General features: G+C 48.3%; 1 protein-coding gene across 1 annotated transcript; it reads left to right on the top strand.

Moving 5' to 3' along the window:
- The first annotated feature begins 1411 nt into the window (after positions 1-1411).
- On the top strand, positions 1412-21328 carry CD2 (CD2 molecule). Its single transcript, XM_074989941.1, is given in 6 exon segments — positions 1412-1429; positions 2306-2381; positions 11383-11446; positions 11448-11707; positions 18744-18863; positions 21120-21328. Coding segments are annotated over 6 exon segments (747 nt in total).
- Positions 21329-21673: the final 345 nt, after the last annotated feature.

Raw genomic sequence — 21673 nt, 5'->3', positions numbered from 1 at the left:
TCTAAGAGAAATTTAGGAGCAGATAAAACCCTGCATAGAAGCCTAAGGAGGTCTAACGGGCTGAGTGTGTGAGTGGAAGTCCAGTGCTATTGTGACTTTTTGACCCAAGTGCCAGAAGCACAGCTCCTGAGCTCAGTTAGGGGGCCCACTAGTACCCTTGCCTGTAACTGAAGTTCCTTTTGCAAAAATAGCCCTGAAGCTAGTGGCCCATTAAAAAGATCAGACTGGAGACACCAAAGCACACTCATCATCCTGGATGACACTACGTAGTATCCTGTATCATTCTTTTAAGAAACCCCACGTTCAAGGTGATTGCAAAGGAATTGGTCCAGGTTTTTTTGGAATAGGCACCCCTTAAGAGACCTTGACAAGGGACTCCTTTCACGTCAAGAGCAATGAAAGATTTATGTGCCTTCCTTGACATCCAAGCCTTGCGGACCTTGCTTTATCATCACTGTAGGGAATGTGGCAGAAGGAATGCAATGCTGCTGAAGGCTGGGAGGAGTGTGTCTCCCAGAGATCATTTGCATGAGAATGCAAAGGTGTGCATGTGTGATATGTTTCAGGCAAAGCCTAATGGGTAGCAAGTAAGCCATGAGATTTGGTCTATTGTAAACATGTAGTTGTAAAATCACAATTTAAGCTGACACAATGTGGGAGTTGTGAGATCTCACCAATGCTCTGGGTTGTTGTGGGGGACAGGGCAGTTGCCATAGCTGCATAAGACATTGATTACACAGGGCTCCCTGGTTTAAAGCATTGTAAAGGAGGAGGGGGAGGGGTACTGGTTGAGCCAGCTGCCTGAGTGCTTTGGCCATATAGCTATAAGACTGGTTTGACTAACCATCCCCATCTGATCTCCCACAACAAGAGATCATCCCCCAAATGATCTCTGGGAGACACATTCCTCCCAGCCTTCAGCAGCATTACTTTCTTCTGCCTCATTCCCCACATCACCAAACAGATGATCTGGTGGAGCATTTTAGTGGAACTTTTAAGAGAATGATCACAAAGGTGATGGCCCAAGACAGAAAAGACTGGAATAGCCTTCCAGCATACCTGATGTTTATGATATAAGGAGTTCCCCAGGCCTCTACTGGATTTTCCCCCTTTGAACTACTGGACCAACAGCACCCGCAAGGTATTTTGGACTCTGTGAAGGAGGAACAGGAGGAACAGCTCAACCCAGGAAAGAACATAATCACATACATACATGGCTCAGTTGAGAGAATGGATATCCTGAGTGATCCCCATAATATGAAAACATTTGGAAGAAGTACAAGAGGCCCAGCCAATCCACCACAATTATCAGGCAAAAAGAAAGAAGTTTCAACCCAGAGAACAAGTGATGATGCTGATACCAACAACAGAAAGTAAGGTCTAGGCAAGATGGTACCTACCCTATGAGACCATGGAACCCATTGGAGAGGTGAGTTATAAGATGAAGGAGCCAGAACTACAATTAAGGTATGGTTCCCTGTAGACTGGGGAAGGTTACAGCAGACCAGTTGAAGAACCTGTAGCCAATTAAGGCCCTAATAACCCCCCTGTTTCAGGCTGAAAGGATGGAGTGAGGAAGGAGAGAGGACTAGAGTTTAGAGATGTGTTGCTGAGATTTGAAAGACCAGATAATTGAGGTAGAGAGACCTTGGTCCATTACAGCACAGAAGTTCCCTCCCCCAGCATCAAGAGGGAAGAAGATAACAAATATGCAGAGGTTGAGAGGGGCTGGGAATCAGATCCAGACTCATCCCTTCTCTGCCACTTCCCTCTATTGGAGCCCCAAGAGTGGGGAGAAGGAGTGAAGTCCTAGCCACCCAACCAAGAAAAGTGGGGGAACCCCTACCCCCCACATACTACCACTGGCCATCTTGTCACAGTGTCTACTCTTTGAGCTACAGGATTATATGAGAAACTAGCAGCCATGATTTTATGATGGTCCTGCTCTTGTACAGTTTCCCAAGGTGGTAGGGGTCTGGTAATGTCATACTCTGGAGGATGCATTTGATTTAATTCAGAGGCTAATGAATGACTTAGGGAGGCTATATCATGTCCCAAGACATTATTTTTGTTGGTCAAAATGTTTGCACTGATAGTGTTAACACAAAGGCCTGCTTCTTATCACACCTACTCCTCCTAGAACAGTGGCCAAGGGTTACTTCAGAGCAGTGCTTTTTGTATATAAAAATATGAGCCAATACAGCTCCTCTTTTCTTCCCCCAGCTGCCAGTTCCCACAGCTGGGGCTGCCAGAGGGTAGGCAGAGGCTCTAGCTCTGGGCTCCTCTGATGCCCTGGGGCTGGCAGGGGCTCCGGCAGCCCAATGGCTGGGAGATGGCTGGGACGCTGAGCCCCGCCAGCAGCCCCAGCTGTGGGAACCCTGGTGAGGAGGTTGCCAGTGTGCAGTACGAGCAAGTACTGCCACAAAAAAAGCCCTGCTTCGGAGCAAGTTTTTACTATTCTCCTTCAACTTCCACTACTAATCTCAGTGGTGGATGTCTCAGTGCCACCATTACTCAGACCTTTTTTGGACCAGTTACTGTTATGTAAAATTGTTTATGAAAGTCCGCGAAACTTGAAGGGAAATTGACTGATCTAAACAGGATTGTTTAGAATAAAGGAGCTGCCCTAAGGTGTCTTCAAGGCTCCTGGTAAAGTCATGACAATAAGATAAAGGAATCTAATAATGGCAGGAAATCTTTATAATTGTTTTGACTGGTAACGTTAACAATGGGCAGTTGTGTCCCTTCTTGGATGTGGTCTGTTTGTGGGGAGATGGAGGGAGGTGAACTGGAAGGAATGAGATTCATTAGCTTGCCTGCCACCCACAGTGTCACATGTGACCCTGTTGTGTCTTCTGTGACACTGTTGGGTCTTTCCCCCGCCCCGATCTTGCTCAGACCTGACCAGAAAACAGGAATCATGACATCACCACATCTGCTGTTAGCCACATGCAGCAGGGGCACTCACCTGTACCCTGTTCCCAGGGCTCAGGCTGTAATCCCGCGCTCTAGAGCACCCACCCTTACCTTTCTTGGGCTCAGGGTGTAATCTTACTCTCTGTGGGTTTGTGCGGTCTTTTACCTATGAATGAGCCTTACACAATCATATCCTAAACCTCTATTAACAATAATGAAAACAGAACGCACATGCTAAGCATACAAGGCTTACCACTCCCAATAGGGCAGTCTAAATTTTCCTGCTGGCCAGTCAGAATCAGGTCATAGAGGGATTCTAGATTCTGCATGTTATAGCTGGCAGAGTTTTGTGGTCTGGCAGTCCTGGTCCTCGGCCGTGTCCTAGAGCTGGTTCCAAAGAACTTACTTTTGGGTGCAGTTCCTATAGTAAAACTGGAGTTGGGCTTAGCTATACCTTAACCAATCATTTTAAGGAAGCATTACAAACCAATTCTTCAACCAGTCCTTATATATTTCAAAGCAAGTTTTGATCCAATCATACTCCACCACTGTAGCTGGAGATGTATGCTTTGCAAAATTTGTTAGGCGACAGAAACAAAAACCACACAGAAACTGTACAGTTAAACAATAGAGAAGTAGGACCCATAACAACAAACAGTAGAAAAGTCCAGATTTCAAACCCGCCGCTATTTATAAGAGATTCTTTGCCAGACAAATGCTATCAAACAAAGTTTTCTTTAAACATCTGAAGCTCTGTTTCTTTATCGGGTGATGGTGGACTCGCTTAGGACAGGATTGCCTTCTTAACAGCCTGATGCTACTTTGTTTTAATATAATTTAGATGACATGTGAGGATGTGACTTTTGACTTCTTGGCTCCTGGCTGCTGTTCTCCCCAGAATCTATATCCCAAACAGCGCATGGGACATGAATCCTTGGTTCGTGCTGTCATACTGCCTCCACCTGTGTCCTTTTCCTTCCTCGCCATTCCCATCCACGCATCATTTCTTTCCTCTCTCTTTCATCTCAGTCTAATAACACTGCCTGGCTTAATCAGCCATGACAGCTTCACCCTTTGAAACACTGCAGTGAACCTATTATCATAAAGTTAGATAAAAGCAAAGCTTTAAACTGCCTGATATTAATGAAAATCTGCCAGGGCCTGGACTGCTGAAGAGACTGTGTGCTGTGCCCATTTTTCTCCATGTTGTAAGGGAAAGTCAACCTCTGGGACAGAAAAGTCACATTTTCTATATTTTCTGTGCTTTTTTCTCCTCTTTCGTGTGTGCCTGTCAGTCTAATTTTGTTTTGCTGGCAGCAGGATCAGATTCCAGTAACAATAGCAGCTCCAGCGCAGTTCAATGAACGTTTCCTCCTTTCCCCAAAAGGACTTTGTTCCCATACTTAACACCACCTAACACGCTGTCAGACTGGGCGTGTGGGGTTCCTTATTAAAAAGTAGGTCCAGCTAAAAGCGATGCGAGAGACGGTTAAAGTGAAAGCCTGACCTAAGGCCAGGCTACACTATGGAATTATTGTGGTATCAATACATTGCTGCGTGGACAGGTGAGCTCTCTCCCATCGCCGTAGAGGCTTCACTGAAGCACTACAGAGGCGCCGTTGCATCAGTGCAGCCGCAGCATTTCAAGTGTAGCCCTGCCCTCCTACTGTGCCATTTGAAATGCTTGAACGGCTCTTTCCCTTCTTTTCCCATGCCTTCAGCAAAGTTTTGTAATGGTGGCTGCTGCAAAGGGAGTAAGCCAATCATAACTGGATAGCAAACTCCAGACCACACTCAGTTGTGTAATGCAGTAAAAGCGAACAAGAGCTTCTTCTTCGAGTGTCCCCGTGGGTGCTCCACAATAGGTGTCGGGCTCGCCCGGCGCCGCAGATCGGATCTTCCAAGCAGTTTCTGCCGGACCGCGCATGCGCCGGCGCGCGCCGCTCCCTTGCGCGCTCCTGGCCATGTGCGCGATCCGGTCCCCGCCAGTTCCTCTTAACCACCGTCGGCTGCAGACGGAATCCGAACTAGGCTAAGGCCAAGTTAGCGTATTCAATGGTTTTAACTGTTTTTTCTTTAAAGTTTTCAAGTTCTTAGGCTACTGCAAGTTAGCCAGTTGTTATTTTTCAAAAAAAAAAAAAACAAAAAAAAACAACAACAAGCGGGACGGCATTCAGTCCAGTCCCAGTAACAAGTGGAACACCGGAGGCCAGGAGCCTAGGGCCATCAGCCCTCCTGCCGCGGCAGGCTATCGGAGAAGGGGAAAAACAGCGCAGAGAAGGTGCTAAGTACCCATTAACAACTGAAAGACTCGCCAACAATGTCCTCTTCAGGATTTAAGAAATGTGAGTCCTGCCGAGAGGCAATGCCAGCGTCTGATGGGCACAGTCTCTGCATAAGGTGCCTGGGGGAGTCCCATGTCACGCAGAAATGCTCCTTCTGTGCAAAACTAACAGCCAGAGCAAGGAAGGACAGGGAGATGCGGCTTAAAATGCTGCTCTTCGACAAGGCCCTCCAGCCAGACGTGCCGGAGCGGCTGCAGCAGGAGGGACCCTCCGGGGCCCATAAAAGGAAAGCCGCCTCCCTCACCCCATCAGCACAAAAACAGAGGAAAGTCTCCCCAGCCCGATCCCTGCCGGCAGCAACAGCGAGCGGGACGGGAGGAGCGCGCAGCCCCCAGCCGCAGCAACAGCTGATCGGCGGCGGCACGGAGAGCCACGTGGAGGCGGCTCAGCCTCCGATAATCAAACGGCTGCCCCGCACCGCAGGCAGGGCGGTGGCTAAACAAGCGCCGGTACCGGCGGCACCGCAAGCAGCGGCACCGACCCCCGGGGAACCGGCAGTGCAGAGCGCGCAGGCACGCAGCCTGCAGGCACCGGAGGACACCGCCCATGCGGCACCGCCCATGAGCGTGCCGAGCACGGCGCGGACGGGGCCGAGATCCCCTACACGCCAGGGGGCGGAGTTACCTCCTCAAGGGAGGAGAAAGGCTGCACACAAAACGAGGCACCGCAGCCCCTCTCCAGACAGGGCTGCGGAGTTGCTTTCTTTCAGCCCTCTGCTTATGCTGCAGACTCCAACCAGAAGGCAAGGGTCCCCCCTAGCCTACCCGGAGCCCCTGTCTCCATTTTTACAACCAGCCTCGCCCTGGATGGGACCACCTTCACCCTTCCTGGGGTCTAAGCTGCTGGAATACTACCCAAAATCGCTCTCTCCAGTGTCCCAGATCTCTCAATGATCTCGCTCCCCCAGACGCAGAGGGTATGCACCAAGGGAGTGGTCTAGGTCACATTCCCAAGAACAGTGCCTATACTGCCATGGTCGCCCCTATCACGCGGGGCATAGACACCACCGGCAATCTACCAGGGAAAGATCCCCACAGACAATCTCCTATCCCCGAGGGCAATCGCGAACGGGGACAGAGACTCAAGTATCTCAGGGGGGACTGGTTATGGAACCCCGAGATTTTCCCTCACAAGCCTCTAGTGAGAGGGTGTGTACCATCACCAACAGGAACCGGAAGGGTCCAGAGAGGCGTACCCCAGTGGTTCCTCGCCCTCCTCCCCGGACGAGGCTACGGCCCCGGGGGACATCCATCCTCCGGACAATCTCAAACAGTTTCAAGAGCTGTTTAAGAGGGTGGCCTTCACGCAAGGCATCCAGACAGCAGAGGTGCAAGAGAAACACCATAAGCTCCTCAAAAATCTGAGACCTCCGGCCTCCTCCAAAATAGCAATACCGCTTGATGAAGCAATCTTGGAGTCCACCACTACGATATGGCAGACCCCTGCGACTATTCCGCCTGTCCACAAGAGAGCGGATAAGAAATACTTCGTGCCGGCGAAGGGCATGGAGTTCCTGTTCAGCCACCCACAGCCAAATTCCTTGGTGGTGGAGTCGTCGCAACAAAGATCAAAGACATCTCAATTCAAGACAGGGGGAACAGACAAAGATGCCAAGAAGCTAGAGCTGTTCGGCAGAAAGGTCTGCTCCTCCTCCACTCTACTGTTGCGAATGGCAAATTACGCAGCGCATTTAGCGAACCATAATTTCGACAACTACACTAGGTTAACCTCCCTCATGGACTCGCTTCCAGAGGACAAGAAACCGGTGCTCAAGGCCATCGTGCAAGAAGGCTACGCGGCCTCGAGGACGGGAGTTCAGATCGCCCTGGATGTTGCGGACACAGCAGCACGTTCCACAGCTACGGCAGTGGTGATGCGAAGGGAGTCCTGGCGCCAGACTTCGGGTATACCGAGGGATCTGCAGGCAAAGATAGTCGATCTTCCATTCGACTCGCAGAAGCTGTTTGCTGAATCAACTGACTCGGTCCTTCATTCCAGTAAAGATTCAAGAGCCACACTTAGGACCCTGGGGATTTACACCCCTCCATACAGAAAGAAAAAGTACTACCCTCAACAAAGACGGTACCAGTACCAGCAACAGCGTCCCCAGTACCACAGGGGTTACGAGCAAGGGCAACATCAACAGTACCAGCAGTACAGAACTCCCAGGCGACGTTCACAACAGAGCCGCGCGTCCTTGGGGCAGGGCCAAAGGCCACAAGTTTGACACACAGATCCAGGGCTGCGCCATCACTACCATCGCACAAGGTCATCCGAAACGGCTATTCCACCATCACCTCCGACCATTCTACGACCAGTGGCAAAGGATCACCACAGACAAATGGGTGCTGGAGATCATAGCCACAGGGTACGCCATCACCTTCCAGTTGCTCCCACCGCCACGACCTCCACCCAGGCCCCACCTCCAGGAGGCCACCCACATAGCGAGGCTCAAGCAGGAGGTAGACCATCTCATGCTCATAGGGGCAGTGGAAAGAGTGCCGGAGCAACTGCAAGGAAAAGGGTTCTACTCGAGGTACTTCCTCACGGAGAAAAAGACAGGAGGCTGGAGGCCCATCTTAGATCTTCGAGGCCTCAACCGGTACCTGCGCAAGCAACGTTTTTGGATGATCACAATCGCCTCTATCCTTATGGCACTGGACGATGGAGATTGGTTTGCAGCCCTCGATTTACAAGACGCGTATTTTCACATAACTATCCATCTGGCTCACCGGCGATTCCTCCGGTGCATGGTAGGCGAAGAACATTTTCAATACAAGGTCCTACCGTTTGGCCTCTCCTCGGCCCCCAGAGTCTGCACCAAGACCTTGGCAGTGGTGTCAGCCTACCTGCACAGACAGAGGGTATTTATATTCTCGTATCTGGACGACTGCCTACTCAAAGGGGCCTCGAAGGAGGAGGTACTACGCATGATACACGTCACAGCAGGCACGTTCTCTTCGCTCGGCCTGGTTATCAATCTGGCAAAATCAAAGATAGACCCCATACAGGACATAGAGTTCATAGGGGCACGCATAAATTCTATTACAGCGAGAGTATATCGACCAGAGACTCGCTTCCGGGCCATCGGCTCCCTCGTGCAGGTCATCACCTTCAGCCTTACGGTGCCGGTCCTGACGTGCTTACAGCTGCTGGGCCACATGGCAGCGGCGACGTTCGTAGTACAGAACACCAGGTTACACATGCGCAGCATGCAGCACTGGCTGGCGAGCGTATACAAACCGGCAGCACACACCGTTCACAGGGTGGTGTCGCCCACAGCAGAGGTGCGCAGATCCCTGCAATAGTGGGTAAACCCCAAGAACTTGCTAACAGGGGTACCCTTCCACCAACCACAAATATCGGTTTTTCTTACTACAGATGCCTCCCTCATAGGGTGGGGAGCACACATGGGCGAAGAGGTGACTCAAGGGCTGTGGTCCTCCACGGAGCAGTCACTGCACATAAATATACTGGAGCTCAGAGCAGTGTTCAACGCCTGCAGACACTTTCGAGACCATATACAAGGCAAAGTTGTCGGGATCAGTACAGACAATACCTCCACCATGTTTTATATAAACCGGCAAGGAGGAGCTCGGTCCCGTGCCTTATGTGCGGAAGCAGTCCGGTTATGGAACTGGTGCATCGCCAACAATACAATCTTGAAAGCCTCGTACTTACCAGGTGCTCACAATGTGAAGGCAGACCAGCTGAGCAGGAGTTTTGCACTCACGCACGAGTGGCAGATCCGTCCCGATCTGCTACGACCGATTTTCCACGCATGGGGTTTTCCCCAGATAGACCTGTTTGCCACTCAGCACAAGAAGTGCCCACGATTCTGCTCCAGGGCAGGACTGGGACGGGGGTCCCTGGGGGACGCATCCGCGATCTCGTGGAGGGGCCCCCTGCTTTACGCTTTTCCTCCCACAGTGCTGATCCACAAAGTCTTGCAGAAAGCCAGGAGGGAAGGAGCCCGAATGATCCTGATAGTCCCAACGTGGGATCGACAGCAATGGTTCCCCCTACTCCTGCGCATGTCGGACCATCCACCGATGCCCCTTCCGGTGGCGCCGGATCTGCTCACGCAAGCCCAGGGGTCCATAGTGCATCCGCACCCCCAAGGCCTGCGACTACAAGCGTGGTTAATCCATGGCTCAGCTCCCTAGAGAGCACATGCACGGAGGAAGTGCAGCAAGTCCTAGAAAGTAGCAGGAGGACTTCCACCAGGAAGGCCTACAAGCAGAAATGGACTCGCTTCACGGCATGGTGTTCTACCAAACAGCTGGCCCCCCTTTCGGTGCCTATACCTGTAATATTAGAGTATTTACTGGACCTCAAGAGAAGAGGACTCTCACTATCCTCGTTAAAGGTCCACCTTGCCGCCATTTCGGCGTTCAGACACGAGGAGGAAGGGCACATGGTGTTCGCCCATCCCATGGTTACCAGGTTCCTCAAAGGGTTGGTAAACCTATACCCCCCTCGGAAACCGCTTCCACCTTCGTGGAACTTGGACCTGGTGCTTAACGTGCTAACGGGACCACCGTTCGAGCCCTTGGCCATGGTTTCCCTCCGCCTCCTTACGATAAAGACAGCCTTTCTTCTCGCAATTACGTCAGCTCGCAGGGTGAGCGAGCTTGCGGCAGTTATGGCAACGCCACCCTGCACTGTTTTTTCCAAGGAGGCGGTAACCATACGGCTGCATCCAGCCTTTGTTCCCAAGGTTTCTTCTGAGTTTCACATTAACGAACCTATTGTTTTACCCTCGTTTTATCCAAAGCCTCATAACTCTAACAAAGAGGCGCACCTACACCTCCTGGATGTGAGGAGGGCGCTAGCCTTCTATGTAGACAGGACCAAGTCCTTCCGGAAAACGGATAGACTCCTAGTCTCTCTCGCTCCCAAATCGAAAGGAGAAGGTCTCTCTTCACAGAGAATCTCGAAGCACATCGTATCCTGCATAAAAATGTGCTGCGAACTCAAAAAGACTCCTTTACTGGCCACTCCCAGGGCTGATTCCACTAGGGCGGTGGCGGCATCAACAGCCTTTTTCAAGGGCATTGCGCTAAAAGACATTTGCAGAGCGGCGACCTGGTCATCCTATGACACCTTTGCCAAACATTACGCCCTTCACAGGGTATTCCAAGAGGATAGCCGTCTCTCTGCAGCGGTCCTCTCGGGGACAAGCTGCACATAATCCGATTACCCACCTCCTATCTTGGGTTACTGCTGGGTAGTCACCTAATGTGGAGCACCCATGGGGACACGAAGAGGAAAGACAGGTTACTCACCGTAGTAACGGTGGTTCTTCGAGATGTGTCCCCGTGGGTGCTCCACCACCCGCCCATCCTCCCCGCTTCGGATCTCTGTTAGTGTTTTGCAGGAGCATCCGAGGCGGTTGGTCAAGGAACTGGCGGGGACCGGATCGCGCACGTGGCCAGGAGCGTGCAAGGGAGCGGCGCGTGCCGGCGCATGCGCGGTCCGGCAGAAACTGCTTGGAAGATCCGATCTGCGGCGCCGGGCGAGCCCGACACCTATTGTGGAGCACCCACGGGGACACATCTCGAAGAACCACCGTTACTACGGTGAGTAACCTGTCTTTTCTTAACACCTTATCCCTTGTTTGCACCTGACGCCTCCTTTTCAACACAGCAGCCCCCACCCCCCCCAGGGAAGAATGAGGAATTTCATGTACTCTTCCCATGCTCCATTAGGCTCAAAGTGAGGGGAAGCTGCTTTGGCTGTATCACAACACTTATATACTCACCATTATAAACACCCCTCCCTTGGTGTTCACACCTCCAGATCAACTGCTGGTAGTAAGCCTCACCCTTGCTGACTGAGCTAACCTTGTTATCCCCACCCTTGCTCTGGCTTATTTATACCTGACCCTGCAGATTTCCAAGACCAGCATCTGATGAAGTGAGTCTGTGCTCACGAAAGCTCATGCTCAAAACTTTTCTGTTCGTCTATAAGGTGCCACAGGACCTTCGTTGCTGTAACTTATTAACAGTGATTTGGCAAATAAGGGAAAAGTGGGGAATTTAACTTTATGACCAAATTGTTTAAGGCTGAAGTATCTACTATTAACTATTATTAGGCACTTTGACTGTACACTAATTAGGCTGTATTGTTCTCCTATTTGAAGGTTCTGTAAGCAAACCCCCAAAACTATACTCAGTTCAGGGTGTCTGCTTTGTTGGAAATTCCTAACTACAAAGAGGAAAAGTCACATGAAGTAATATGGACCAAAAGTGGATCAATCCTCATGAAAGTCAAAAATTCTGCAAAGAACCATTATGGGGATACAGAAAAGTATGATATGTTCCTCAATGGGACTCTGATAATAAAACGAGTGGAGAAAAAGGACCTTGGAAACTACAGTGTGCAAGTGTACGATGCCCAGGGAGAGCAGAAAGTGGAGAAGAACATAATGCTGAGCATTAAGGGTGAGTCACCTTCCACATCCCTCTCACCATAGAGGTGTGAGCACCTTGTTCTCACCCTCTCCTTTTCCTGAATGGGTCTCCATCCTATTTCTTGTACAGGTTGAACCTCTCTCGTCTGGCAACATCCGTAATCCAGCATGATTTTAGTTAGCCAGATGACCACTTATCACAGGTGTGGCCAAGTTTCCTGTGGTCCCGTAAAGTTTGTTTACAGCCTGGCTCTCAATATTCTGTATTGTCATTTAGCTGTAATATAACTCTCAATGGCCGTGTCTACACTAGCCCCGAACTTCGAACGGCCATGCAAATAGCCATTTCGAAGTTTACTAATGAAGTGCTGAAATGCATATTCAGCGCTTCATTAGCATGCGGGCGGCCGTGGCACTTCGAAATTGACGCGCCTCGCCACCGTGCGGCTCATCCCGACAGGGCTCCTTTTCGAAAGGACCCTGCCTACTTCGAAGTCCCCTTATTTCCATGGATGTAAATATGTAAATTCCCATGGAATAAGGGGACTTCGAAGTAGGCAGCGTCCTTTCGAAAAGGAGCCCCGTCGGGACGAGCCGCGCAGCGGCGAGACGCGTCAATTTCGAAGTGCCACAGCCGCCCGCATGCTAATGAAGCGCTGAATATGCATTTCAGCGCTTCATTAGTAAACTTCGAAATGGCCATTTGCGTGGCCATTTTGAAGTTTGGGGCTAGTGTAGATGTAGCCAATGTCTTTTAAGAGCCCAGTGAGCAGTGGAAGTGCTGGTAGTGCTGCTTGACAATATTAACCTCCAGGGGTCTCACAAATTCTCTCACTTGGCAGCAGTCAGGTCCCAAGGGTGCTGGACTAGAGAGATTCAACCTGTAGTCTCTTACTTTCCAGCTCGGTTTCATTTTCTCTGAAGGATCAGTGGTTCTGTTTTTATTCCTTACTGTTACTGTGTGAATTACTCTTTGCCCTCTCTCGCCCCAGGTGAGTCTTCCTGTTCCCCCTTTGCTACTGATGCTGCGTCCTTCTACTCTCCCATTTCCCCTCTGCTGTCTGATTTCACGCTTCAGTCATTGAGCCTACCAGCTTGCACGTTTACATCCTGCATGAATCTATTGCATTACTGCTTCTGAAGCCTAATCGTTAGTAAAAGAGTCAATATCTGCCCCTCCCCCATTTATTAATCTGGTCTCCTGCTTGCTGACCTTTTAAGCAGGACTGGGATAAATTTTTTTGTATTTAGAAATTGACAAAATTTTGAATTTTTTTAAAAGGTGGAAGTGTTTGGAAATATTTGGATTTTTTCCTGTTCATTGGTCAATTATTAGCGCTAATTAGAATTTTCTGGTATTTAACATTTTAAAGGTAAAGAAATGGGAACAGATTTTTTTAAAATCGCTATGATATTTTGATTTTCCACTTACTTGACTATTAAGCTGATGAAAAAAATGCAGAAATCTGTAACCTCTTAAAAGATTTTCTTTATCAGGATAACTGCTATTTAGATGGAGGTGACCAGCATCAACTCATACGTCTTTGACAGTGTGAATGACAAACTCTTGTGCTCGATGTTCTTGTGTCGGAGTACACTTTATGATATTGTAATTGCAAAAAGAGGCCACAACTTGGCAAGCATGTAAGCATGTGTACCACTGCACTCTTGGGAGTAGCCCCAAGGTGTTTAGTGGCTAAAGTGAAAAACTAAGGCTTGGTCTACACTAGGAAGGTGAGTCAATTGCAGATACGCAATTCTAGCTATGGCAATTGTGTTGCTACAGCTGAATTATCTGCAGTTGACTCACCTGGCTGTCCTCGCTAAGGAAGGTCGACAGGAGAGCTTCTCCCATTGACCGCCCTTACTCCACCAGGCGCACGGAATTGAACCCCAGAAGATCGATCCTCAGCAGGTAATGTAGATGTGGCCTAAGTAAGGAAGTCTGGAACCCTACATTCTCCACAGGTGTGGCCCCTTCTGGGCACTTTCCCAACTTGTGGCCTCACCACACAGAGAAAAGTGGGGCACTACCCAAGAGCCATCTACTAGGTAGGTGGGGAGATTTGCCCTCTCAAACACAGGACACTGTGTGTGTGGATACCTGCTACCACTGCCGTAGCAAAGCCATGAAAGGACAACCAATCTCAGCTAATCACTCTCAATGCACTTGTTACAGGGTGTCTCCTGGTTCAGGGACACTTCAGTATATCTGTTACACTTGGATTATTTTTGTTAAGGTTTTCTGGTTAAGACACTGGTCAGAAGATCAGGGTAGAACTTCAGGCTCACCATGTGACCTGGGGCAAGTGATTTAATCTTCCTCGTGCCTCAGTTTCCCATCTGTGAAATGGAGACATAGCTTTTAGGAGTGTTGGAAGAATAAAATCCATCGGTGGTTTTGAGGTACAGAGATGTGATGGTGATTAGGGTCAGGTAGCATAACTATTTTAAAAATTGAAACCTTAGTGTTTGGCTTCACTCTGTGAATCTAGAAATCAGGACTCTAGGCACCTGTCAATAGTGTCTAGCATGTTTTAAGAATGGCTGTTTTTCCGAAATATGTGCTCATGCTTTCTCAAAGAGAAGTTATGGGCTTGATGAAGAAATTACTGAGTGAAATTCTATGGCCTGTATTAGACAGGAGATCAGACTAGATGATTGCTCTAGGGCTCTCTGACCTTCAAATTTATGAATAGTGTTATCTGTTAATGTTTAATAGTGTTTATGTGTTCATCCAGCCTGGAGTAAAATCATACATTTGCTTAAGTGTTAGCAGAATTCAATCCATACTTTGCATATACAGATACACTAAACCCTTGAGTTACGCGGGGGCTGCATTCCTGCGGTTTCCATGTAACTCAATTTTTTGTGCAAGTTGAGGGTAGAGGGGAACCACGCTGCCGCCTGGTTCCTGGCTTCTCTGGGCTTGCAGGAGGCGGTGTGCTGGTCAGTTTCCTGGGTCCCCCAAGCAGTGGGGAGATGGGAACCAGGCTACTGTTTGGTTGCCAGCTCCCTGCCAGTTAGGGCACTTGGGAAACTGACTGCTCATTGCTGGTCAGTTTCCCAGGTCCTGCAAGTGGCGGGGAGCTGTGAACCAGGCAGCAGCCTGGCTCCTGGCTCCCCTCACCTTGCAGAGCCAGGAAACTAACTAGTGCAGCAGTCTTGGTCAGTTTCCTGGCTCCAGCCAGTAGAGGGGAGCTGGGAACCAGGGGCAGCCTGGCTCCAGGCTCCCTTCGCTTCTTGGAGCCAGGAAACCGATCAGGGCTGCTGCCCTGGTCAATTTCCCGGCTCTGCAAGTGGAGGGGAGCTGGGATCAAGGCTGCCATCTGGTTGCCAGCTCCCTGCCACTCCAGCGATTGGTAAACCATTCCTGTCAGGGGCAGCAGCCAAAAGTCAGGCTGCCACCCCTGACAGGAGCAATTCCCTGCTCCTGTCAGGGGTGACAGTCGTGTTAACCTGAGACACATGCAACTTGGTTGCGCGTATCTTCAGGGTTCACTGTACTCTGTACTCAGTAGATGGATTACAGTGTTCTGCTTGGTAGTTTGTGCTATAGTTGAAGTGTAGTATTCTGAAAAAAATGACTGACTGCAAAACAGCATTGTGGGCTTCCCTGCTTTTTGGAATGGTTGATTAAATTTGCTCAATGTAAAAGTAAAAAGCTGCTCCCACGTCCATCTCCCCTGCTCCCAAATCCAACTGATGTTCCTACAACTTCCATCGGGACGGAGTCAGGGAGGGCTAATTCTAGCTCATACACTATCACCAGTAATAGAGATTCTGCAGTGAGAGCTCAATTACCAATTCACGGTGCCTAATAGGAAAGAGAAACCGATGTATTCATAGTTTCAGTGGCTCTGTAGAGCTACGACGTTTTCTAGTGTATATGTAACAGCTCACAGGCAGATTCAAATATGGGACCAATGGAACTTACTGCATGAGCCTCTATGGTTTAAGCTAAAAGCCAGCTGCCTCACTGCTGAGGCTGTAGAGGAGACTCATTCTTTCTCTGTGTAAGTGGTCAAGGTGCCACTACCTGGGACAGTGAACCACACCCAGGAGGTGTGGGTTATACTGTGCTCACCACTGTAGTATCTGAACACATGCCAGCAGTGCATGAAGAAATATGGGTAAGGCCTGGGCTATACCAAGCTGTACATCAGTCAGGATGTAATATTTTTTTCTGATGTAGCTATGCCAGTATAAGCCCAGCTGTATGTGTACTTAATGGATGGGCATCAAAGTGTTTCTGACAGTATAGTTTACATAGGGACTAATGTAAATTATACTGGCAGAAGCACTTATGTGTTGTTAGAAGTTGCATTTAAATTAGCTAGGTCAGAAGAAGTTTGTGGTGTTGAGACGACCTAACATCCTGCACACGTTTGTTCTCTCAGAAGTTATATAACCATGGGTACGTTAGAAACACTTGCCATGGAGAGAAGTGAAAGGCAGTGTGACTTCATTTTGTCAACTGGTGTGGCTCCAGATACACAAGAGCAGATCTCTGGAGTTCTGGAAGAAGGTGCAAATCACTTTGCTAATCCTAAACATACTTTAATTTCTAAAATCTTTCCTCAGTCATTCCCTGCAGGCACCTAGTAATTTTAGCTGCTTTTTAAACAAACTTTTTCCCAATCTTTTTGATGCCCCAAACTGAAAGCAGAGTTGTAGATGCAGTCATTCCAGAGCTACGTGGAGGGAGACTGTTGTCTATATGCTCAATGATGTTAAGCCTGCATACAGATAACACCCCCACTCACACCTTCTGCATCAAATCCTCCCTGAACAGCATAGCTCCTCTCCCATAGTTACTGCAAATGCATTTGCTTACATTGGACCGATGGCCTCCTCTATGGTAGAGAGGAAATACTGCAGTTTCCCTACCTGTCAACTAACCGTCTGAGGGCAAGTCTGCAAGAGATCTTAAATTTGACTGTAGATACGGAACTCCAGCTACGTCAATTGCATAGCTGGAATCTACTTATCTATAATTGACTTATCTGGCTATCCCCAGTGAAGGAGGTCAGCGGGAGAAACTCTCCTGTTGATCCCCCTTATTCCTCATGAGACTGTCACCCCCGAGAGTTTGATTTTGCACATCCCCAATAGACATGCAAAATTGAACCCTGGAAGATTGTCTCTGACTGGGTCAATCTCCTGGTAAGTGTAGGTGGGCCCTTAGTGCCTGACAAGCCTGTGCAGTATCTGGCATAGCCGTTGGTGGAGATACAGCAACAGTTGATGTTCCTTGGCTTTTCCCTCTGCACTGAGCTCAGTTTTCCACACACAGATTTAGGTAGGAGGCATTAAAGCTGTATCTATATTGTCTTGCTCAGGCTCCTCTCCCTGGTTGCTAATGCACAGTTGCCCCAGCTAGTGCCAGCTCTGTTCTGGAAACAGGGAGGGAGGCGGTCAGTGGAACCTGCAAGTTGACTCTAGGAGCTGTGTGGAGGGAATCAGGGTTGCCAGCCCACCAGAATTGTCCTGGAGTCTCCAAGCATTAAGATGAAATTTTAATTAAAGACTAGGTCATGCAATGAAATATCCAGGAATACATCCAACCAAATTTGGCATCCTTAGCTGCGGAATAGAGTTATTTTATCCATGGACACCAGACAGCTGAGTTGTTGGGAGGGAGTTTGCAGTCTTCCCAAATCTGCAGGATCCTCTAAAACTCCTCCTACCAGATGGGATGATGCAGTGAAACTTTTGCAGGGGGAAGCTTGTCACTTGCTCCTCCCTTCAGCCTCACCTGAGCAGGTTTTCCATTGTAGTGACACTGAAACCTCCGTGGTTCAGGTGCCAAATGAGCCATCAGCATTGCTCAAAAGAGCCACCATGGTGTGAATTCATTGTTTTGTCTGCTATAGTGCCTGTCAGATTTCAGCAATATGATGGGAAATTATTTAGTGTGTGCGTGTGTGTGTGTGTTGTGATAGACCACAGCAGAACATAGTAGCTTGGTGGAGGGCAAGTATTTGGGCAGCTGGGTCTGTGCCTTTATGTTTCCCTGGGACAGGCTTGTCAAGGATCTGCCTGCAGCAGCAGGCTAATCCAGCACCTGTGGCTAATCAAGCACACCCACTGAAGACAAACCTCCATGCACGCACTGTACTTCATTGTCCTATTTAGCCAATTCACCCCCCAACAAGCGGCTTGACACACGTGTTGAATTTAACCTCTGCCAGCATCCCCTCCAAAACAGCTCACTCTTGAATGGATATAATCAAACAGACTTCCCAGGTGCAGAGGGGCATTCCCAGAGAGATGTGGTGCTGGAAGCAGGCCAGTGGAGATACGAGCAAGCCTATCTTTGTAAAATAGGAACAATCCCAACAACCTTCACCTTCAGATTAAACTAAACTTTTGCAGGGTTAGTTTTCCTGTTTCTTCACTAGTTCCAACCAAGGCTGGAAGAGCAATCTCTGAAATGCCATTAGACAAGCTGTTCTCACAGTATTTTTGACCCAGTAGGAAGATCTGAAAAAGTCTGGCTTTTGGCAGAGTCTGAGTCCCACTTTTGTCCATTCAAAGCATTGCAAAAACCCTTACAAGGGCCAGAAGGGCATTCAGATCTTTGGGTGCCAATCCAGAATAAGACTTTTGAGGTGTGACCATCACTAGCAGCAGGATGCCACTTACTGTTGCTTCAGTAAAACTCCTTGGCGCTTGTGAGTTCTGCCTTAATCTTGCCTTAGAACCCACTTCATCAAACAAAGCTCATCGCACATTCCATAACGATGTGTTCCACGAAAACTGGACAAGAAGCAAAAATTTTTTGGTGACCGTGAGTTAGTGGTTTAACCCTGTTTGTGCCTCAGTTTCTTTCTCTGTAAAATGGGGATAACAACACTTAACATTGTCTCAGAGGACTGTTTATGGGTCTTAATAGATTGTGAAAATGCTTTGAGATGCCGGGACTATAGATGCTGTATTATTACAGGTTCATACATCATCCTCGTTAACCATGACATAAGCTTCCACATGCGTGCACCCTCTGGATAACTGGGACCAAATTTCAAACTTTGTCTTGTGACATGTCCTCCTTCTCTCTGAATTAGGGCCACTGGACATTGTTCTTATTCTGAGCATTGCAGGAGGTGCAGCTGTCTTTGTCATTTTTTTGGCACTGCTGATTTACTGTATCAGAAAGAAGAGAGCAGAAAGAGATAAAGAACAAGGTAAGCGTTGACACTTCCGTGTTGCTGTCTGACCACGCAAAGTCTCCTAGTTCTTTCCACAAACTGCTCAGAGACAATGAGAGAGAAAGAACTGAATTTTGTCGCACCAAAATTCTCTACTTTGGTTGCTAGTTTTAGTCTTGGTTTCTGCTGGTTCTTTTTAACGACACAGTGCTGTTTTCAAGGGCTCCTCTTTTCCTCCCTGGGGAGAAGAGCCCATCCAAAAGTTTGTCTCAGAGAAGCAGCCATGATTATCTGAACATCCTTGATCTACATTTAAGCTCGAGAATCTCAACAACACACTGTCATAAATTTACTTACTCATTAATCAACATTGCTAATTGAATTTGAAAACGTAAGTATGTCTACAGAGTGACTGGGGGACTCCATTTTTTCAATATGCAGCCTGATACACTTTAAAAGAGACCCCATTTTCAGAAAGTACAGAGCATAAGAGTCAGGGTTTGTTGTTTATTCATCTGTTAAATACCAGGCTTATTAAGGTGCTTTAGCATGGGTACCCAAACACAGAGCTATGCAAAATCACTTCTTATTTTTAGAAACTCAGACAATGAGTTACAGTGGCAGTTACAGAAAAAGAAGAAGTGTATAATGAGAGAAATGTGATGAAAGAATGCAGCAGCAGCCCAGACTATAAATAATTAACAATGAAATCATCGTCATAGGTAAATCGTATCATTAGGAGTTTAGCTGGGTCCTACGTGTTTATGAAATGTTTTCATGGTTTGCTTGGCTTCACCAGCAACATGAAGGACCACAAATCTCCCAAAAACCTTTCCTTGGAATGTTTCCAGTCTGACTTTGCAGACTTGAGAGATCTGGTCAGTTCAGCAACTGAACCTGTGGGTATTCATGTGAACCCAAACCAAATCCCAGGAGCGTTAGGTTTGTCTTCACCAAAAAACCTAAGACATGGGACTCATGATCATAAGAATGGCTATACTGGGTCAAATCTGTGGTCAATCTATGTCAGTATCCTGTCTTCTCACAGTGGCCAATGACCCATGCCCCAGAGGGAAAGAACACACCAGAAAATCATCCAATGATACACACACACACACCCATCACCCTTTCCTAGCTTCTGACAACCTCTTTGTTTTAGTTACTGTATTGCATTAACTATGTACCCTAGCCATTAGTGTAGACAGAGACTGGTGTGTTTAACATCTTGCCAGCTGGTCATGGATAAACTTATTGGAACCAAAGATTTACCCATGGTCATTAACGGGATGTTTTGACTGATTTGTCCTTGTCCTCATTGAATGTTAAGGTGCATTTAGCTCTGTGTAGGTTAGCATCAAAGTAGCCAGGTTCTGTCGAACGGTTCAATATAGGTTTAGGATCAGTCCAGGCAGTCACTCAGCCCCTGAATCAAATCATAAGTGGTCACTGGCCTTTTAGAAATGGCAATAAAATGGCCAAAGACCATTAGTCTTCTTCATCTATGTGAAGTACACTTAGTATGGGTCAAAGGTACAAGACTGACTACCCTTCTGCGCAGAGTCCTCTATCTGCTTGCAGAACAATGGCAGAACAGACAACAGCCCAAGCTTCTTTTAAGCTGCCCCATACTGACGTGTCTCAACCTTGTTTTCAAGATGTCATCGCCAAAGATGAGAGAGGGGTCAGTCTCTTTGGCATATTTCCTACTTGCTGGTAAGTCCAGCAGAACAGGCTCACTGAGATAGGAAGGGGCGGAACTGACTGAAATATCCTGTGAGCACTGTGACCCCCAACCACCAACAGACAGGCCATAGAGGTAATCAGGGAGTTGATGGCAAATACAGGTTTTATTATTTCATTGAAATAAGCAGGGTGACCCACACACCATATCTCTTACATTCCAAACTACCCAAGCATTTGACTGCTTGCAGGTGTTAAAGGATCTTTCCCTACGTTGCTGCCACTCACCATTAATAACCCTGCCATGTTCCTTTTTGGCTCTTTTTTTCTTAATGCCCTTCTGGTTTCATTTTCAAAATCTCCAGGCACCTAAAAGGCGTCCTAGCTTTGATGTGATAATTCTGCTAAGACTAAACCTCAGTGCAGTGTAACCTTTGACTGCATTAGAGGAAAAGGGCCCAGGAGAGAGCTCAGCAACTAGTTTAACTAAGACAGGCACAGGCTGCCCTGCAGACTCATTCTGTAACCAGCGCAGATTACCTTCCGCTTGTTTGCACTGGTACCGCATCTCGCACTGAGCCATTAATTGCTTGGCCTGTTTTGTAGTTGCAGATGAGGCGACATCAATGGACCCTCGACAAATGGGTGATGAACTGAAATACCAGGAGCTTCCTCAGCTTCCAGTTCATGGTCCCCCACAGCAGCCATGCAAGCATCAGAGAGCCCCTCCAAAGCCACAAACTCAGCATCATGCAGGGCCCCCCCAGCCCCAGCCCCGCACTCATCAGAAATCTCCAAGCCACATGAAAGAGACACAATAAACATTTGTCCTGGAGGAAGAGAAGCTGTCTCATGAACTGCTTTGGTGGGTCCCTTCACGGAAATAACCCTGCAAACAGCCAGGAATCCCCCAGTCTGGCTGCTTTCATTGTAGAAGATCACATTGTCTATACTCAATGACTGACGAGAAGGCTCAGTAATGGAGACTCGAGGTGATTGAGTGAATGATTCCATGCTAATGTGGGGAATTTAGTGCTGAAACCTGCTTCCTTTTGTTTCATTTCATTTCATTTCATTTCATTGCAACAGTGCTGCAAGCCTCATGACTAGATGGAAGAGTCACAAAGTAAAACACATGGGAAGTCTCCACCATGGGCCTAGAACTT

The sequence above is a fragment of the Carettochelys insculpta genome, chromosome 1, assembly GCF_033958435.1.
Source record: "Carettochelys insculpta isolate YL-2023 chromosome 1, ASM3395843v1, whole genome shotgun sequence".
Lineage (NCBI taxonomy): Eukaryota > Metazoa > Chordata > Testudines > Carettochelyidae > Carettochelys > Carettochelys insculpta.
Note: the sequence above shows the minus strand (reverse complement) of the source record. Positions and strands in the feature narration are given on the sequence as shown.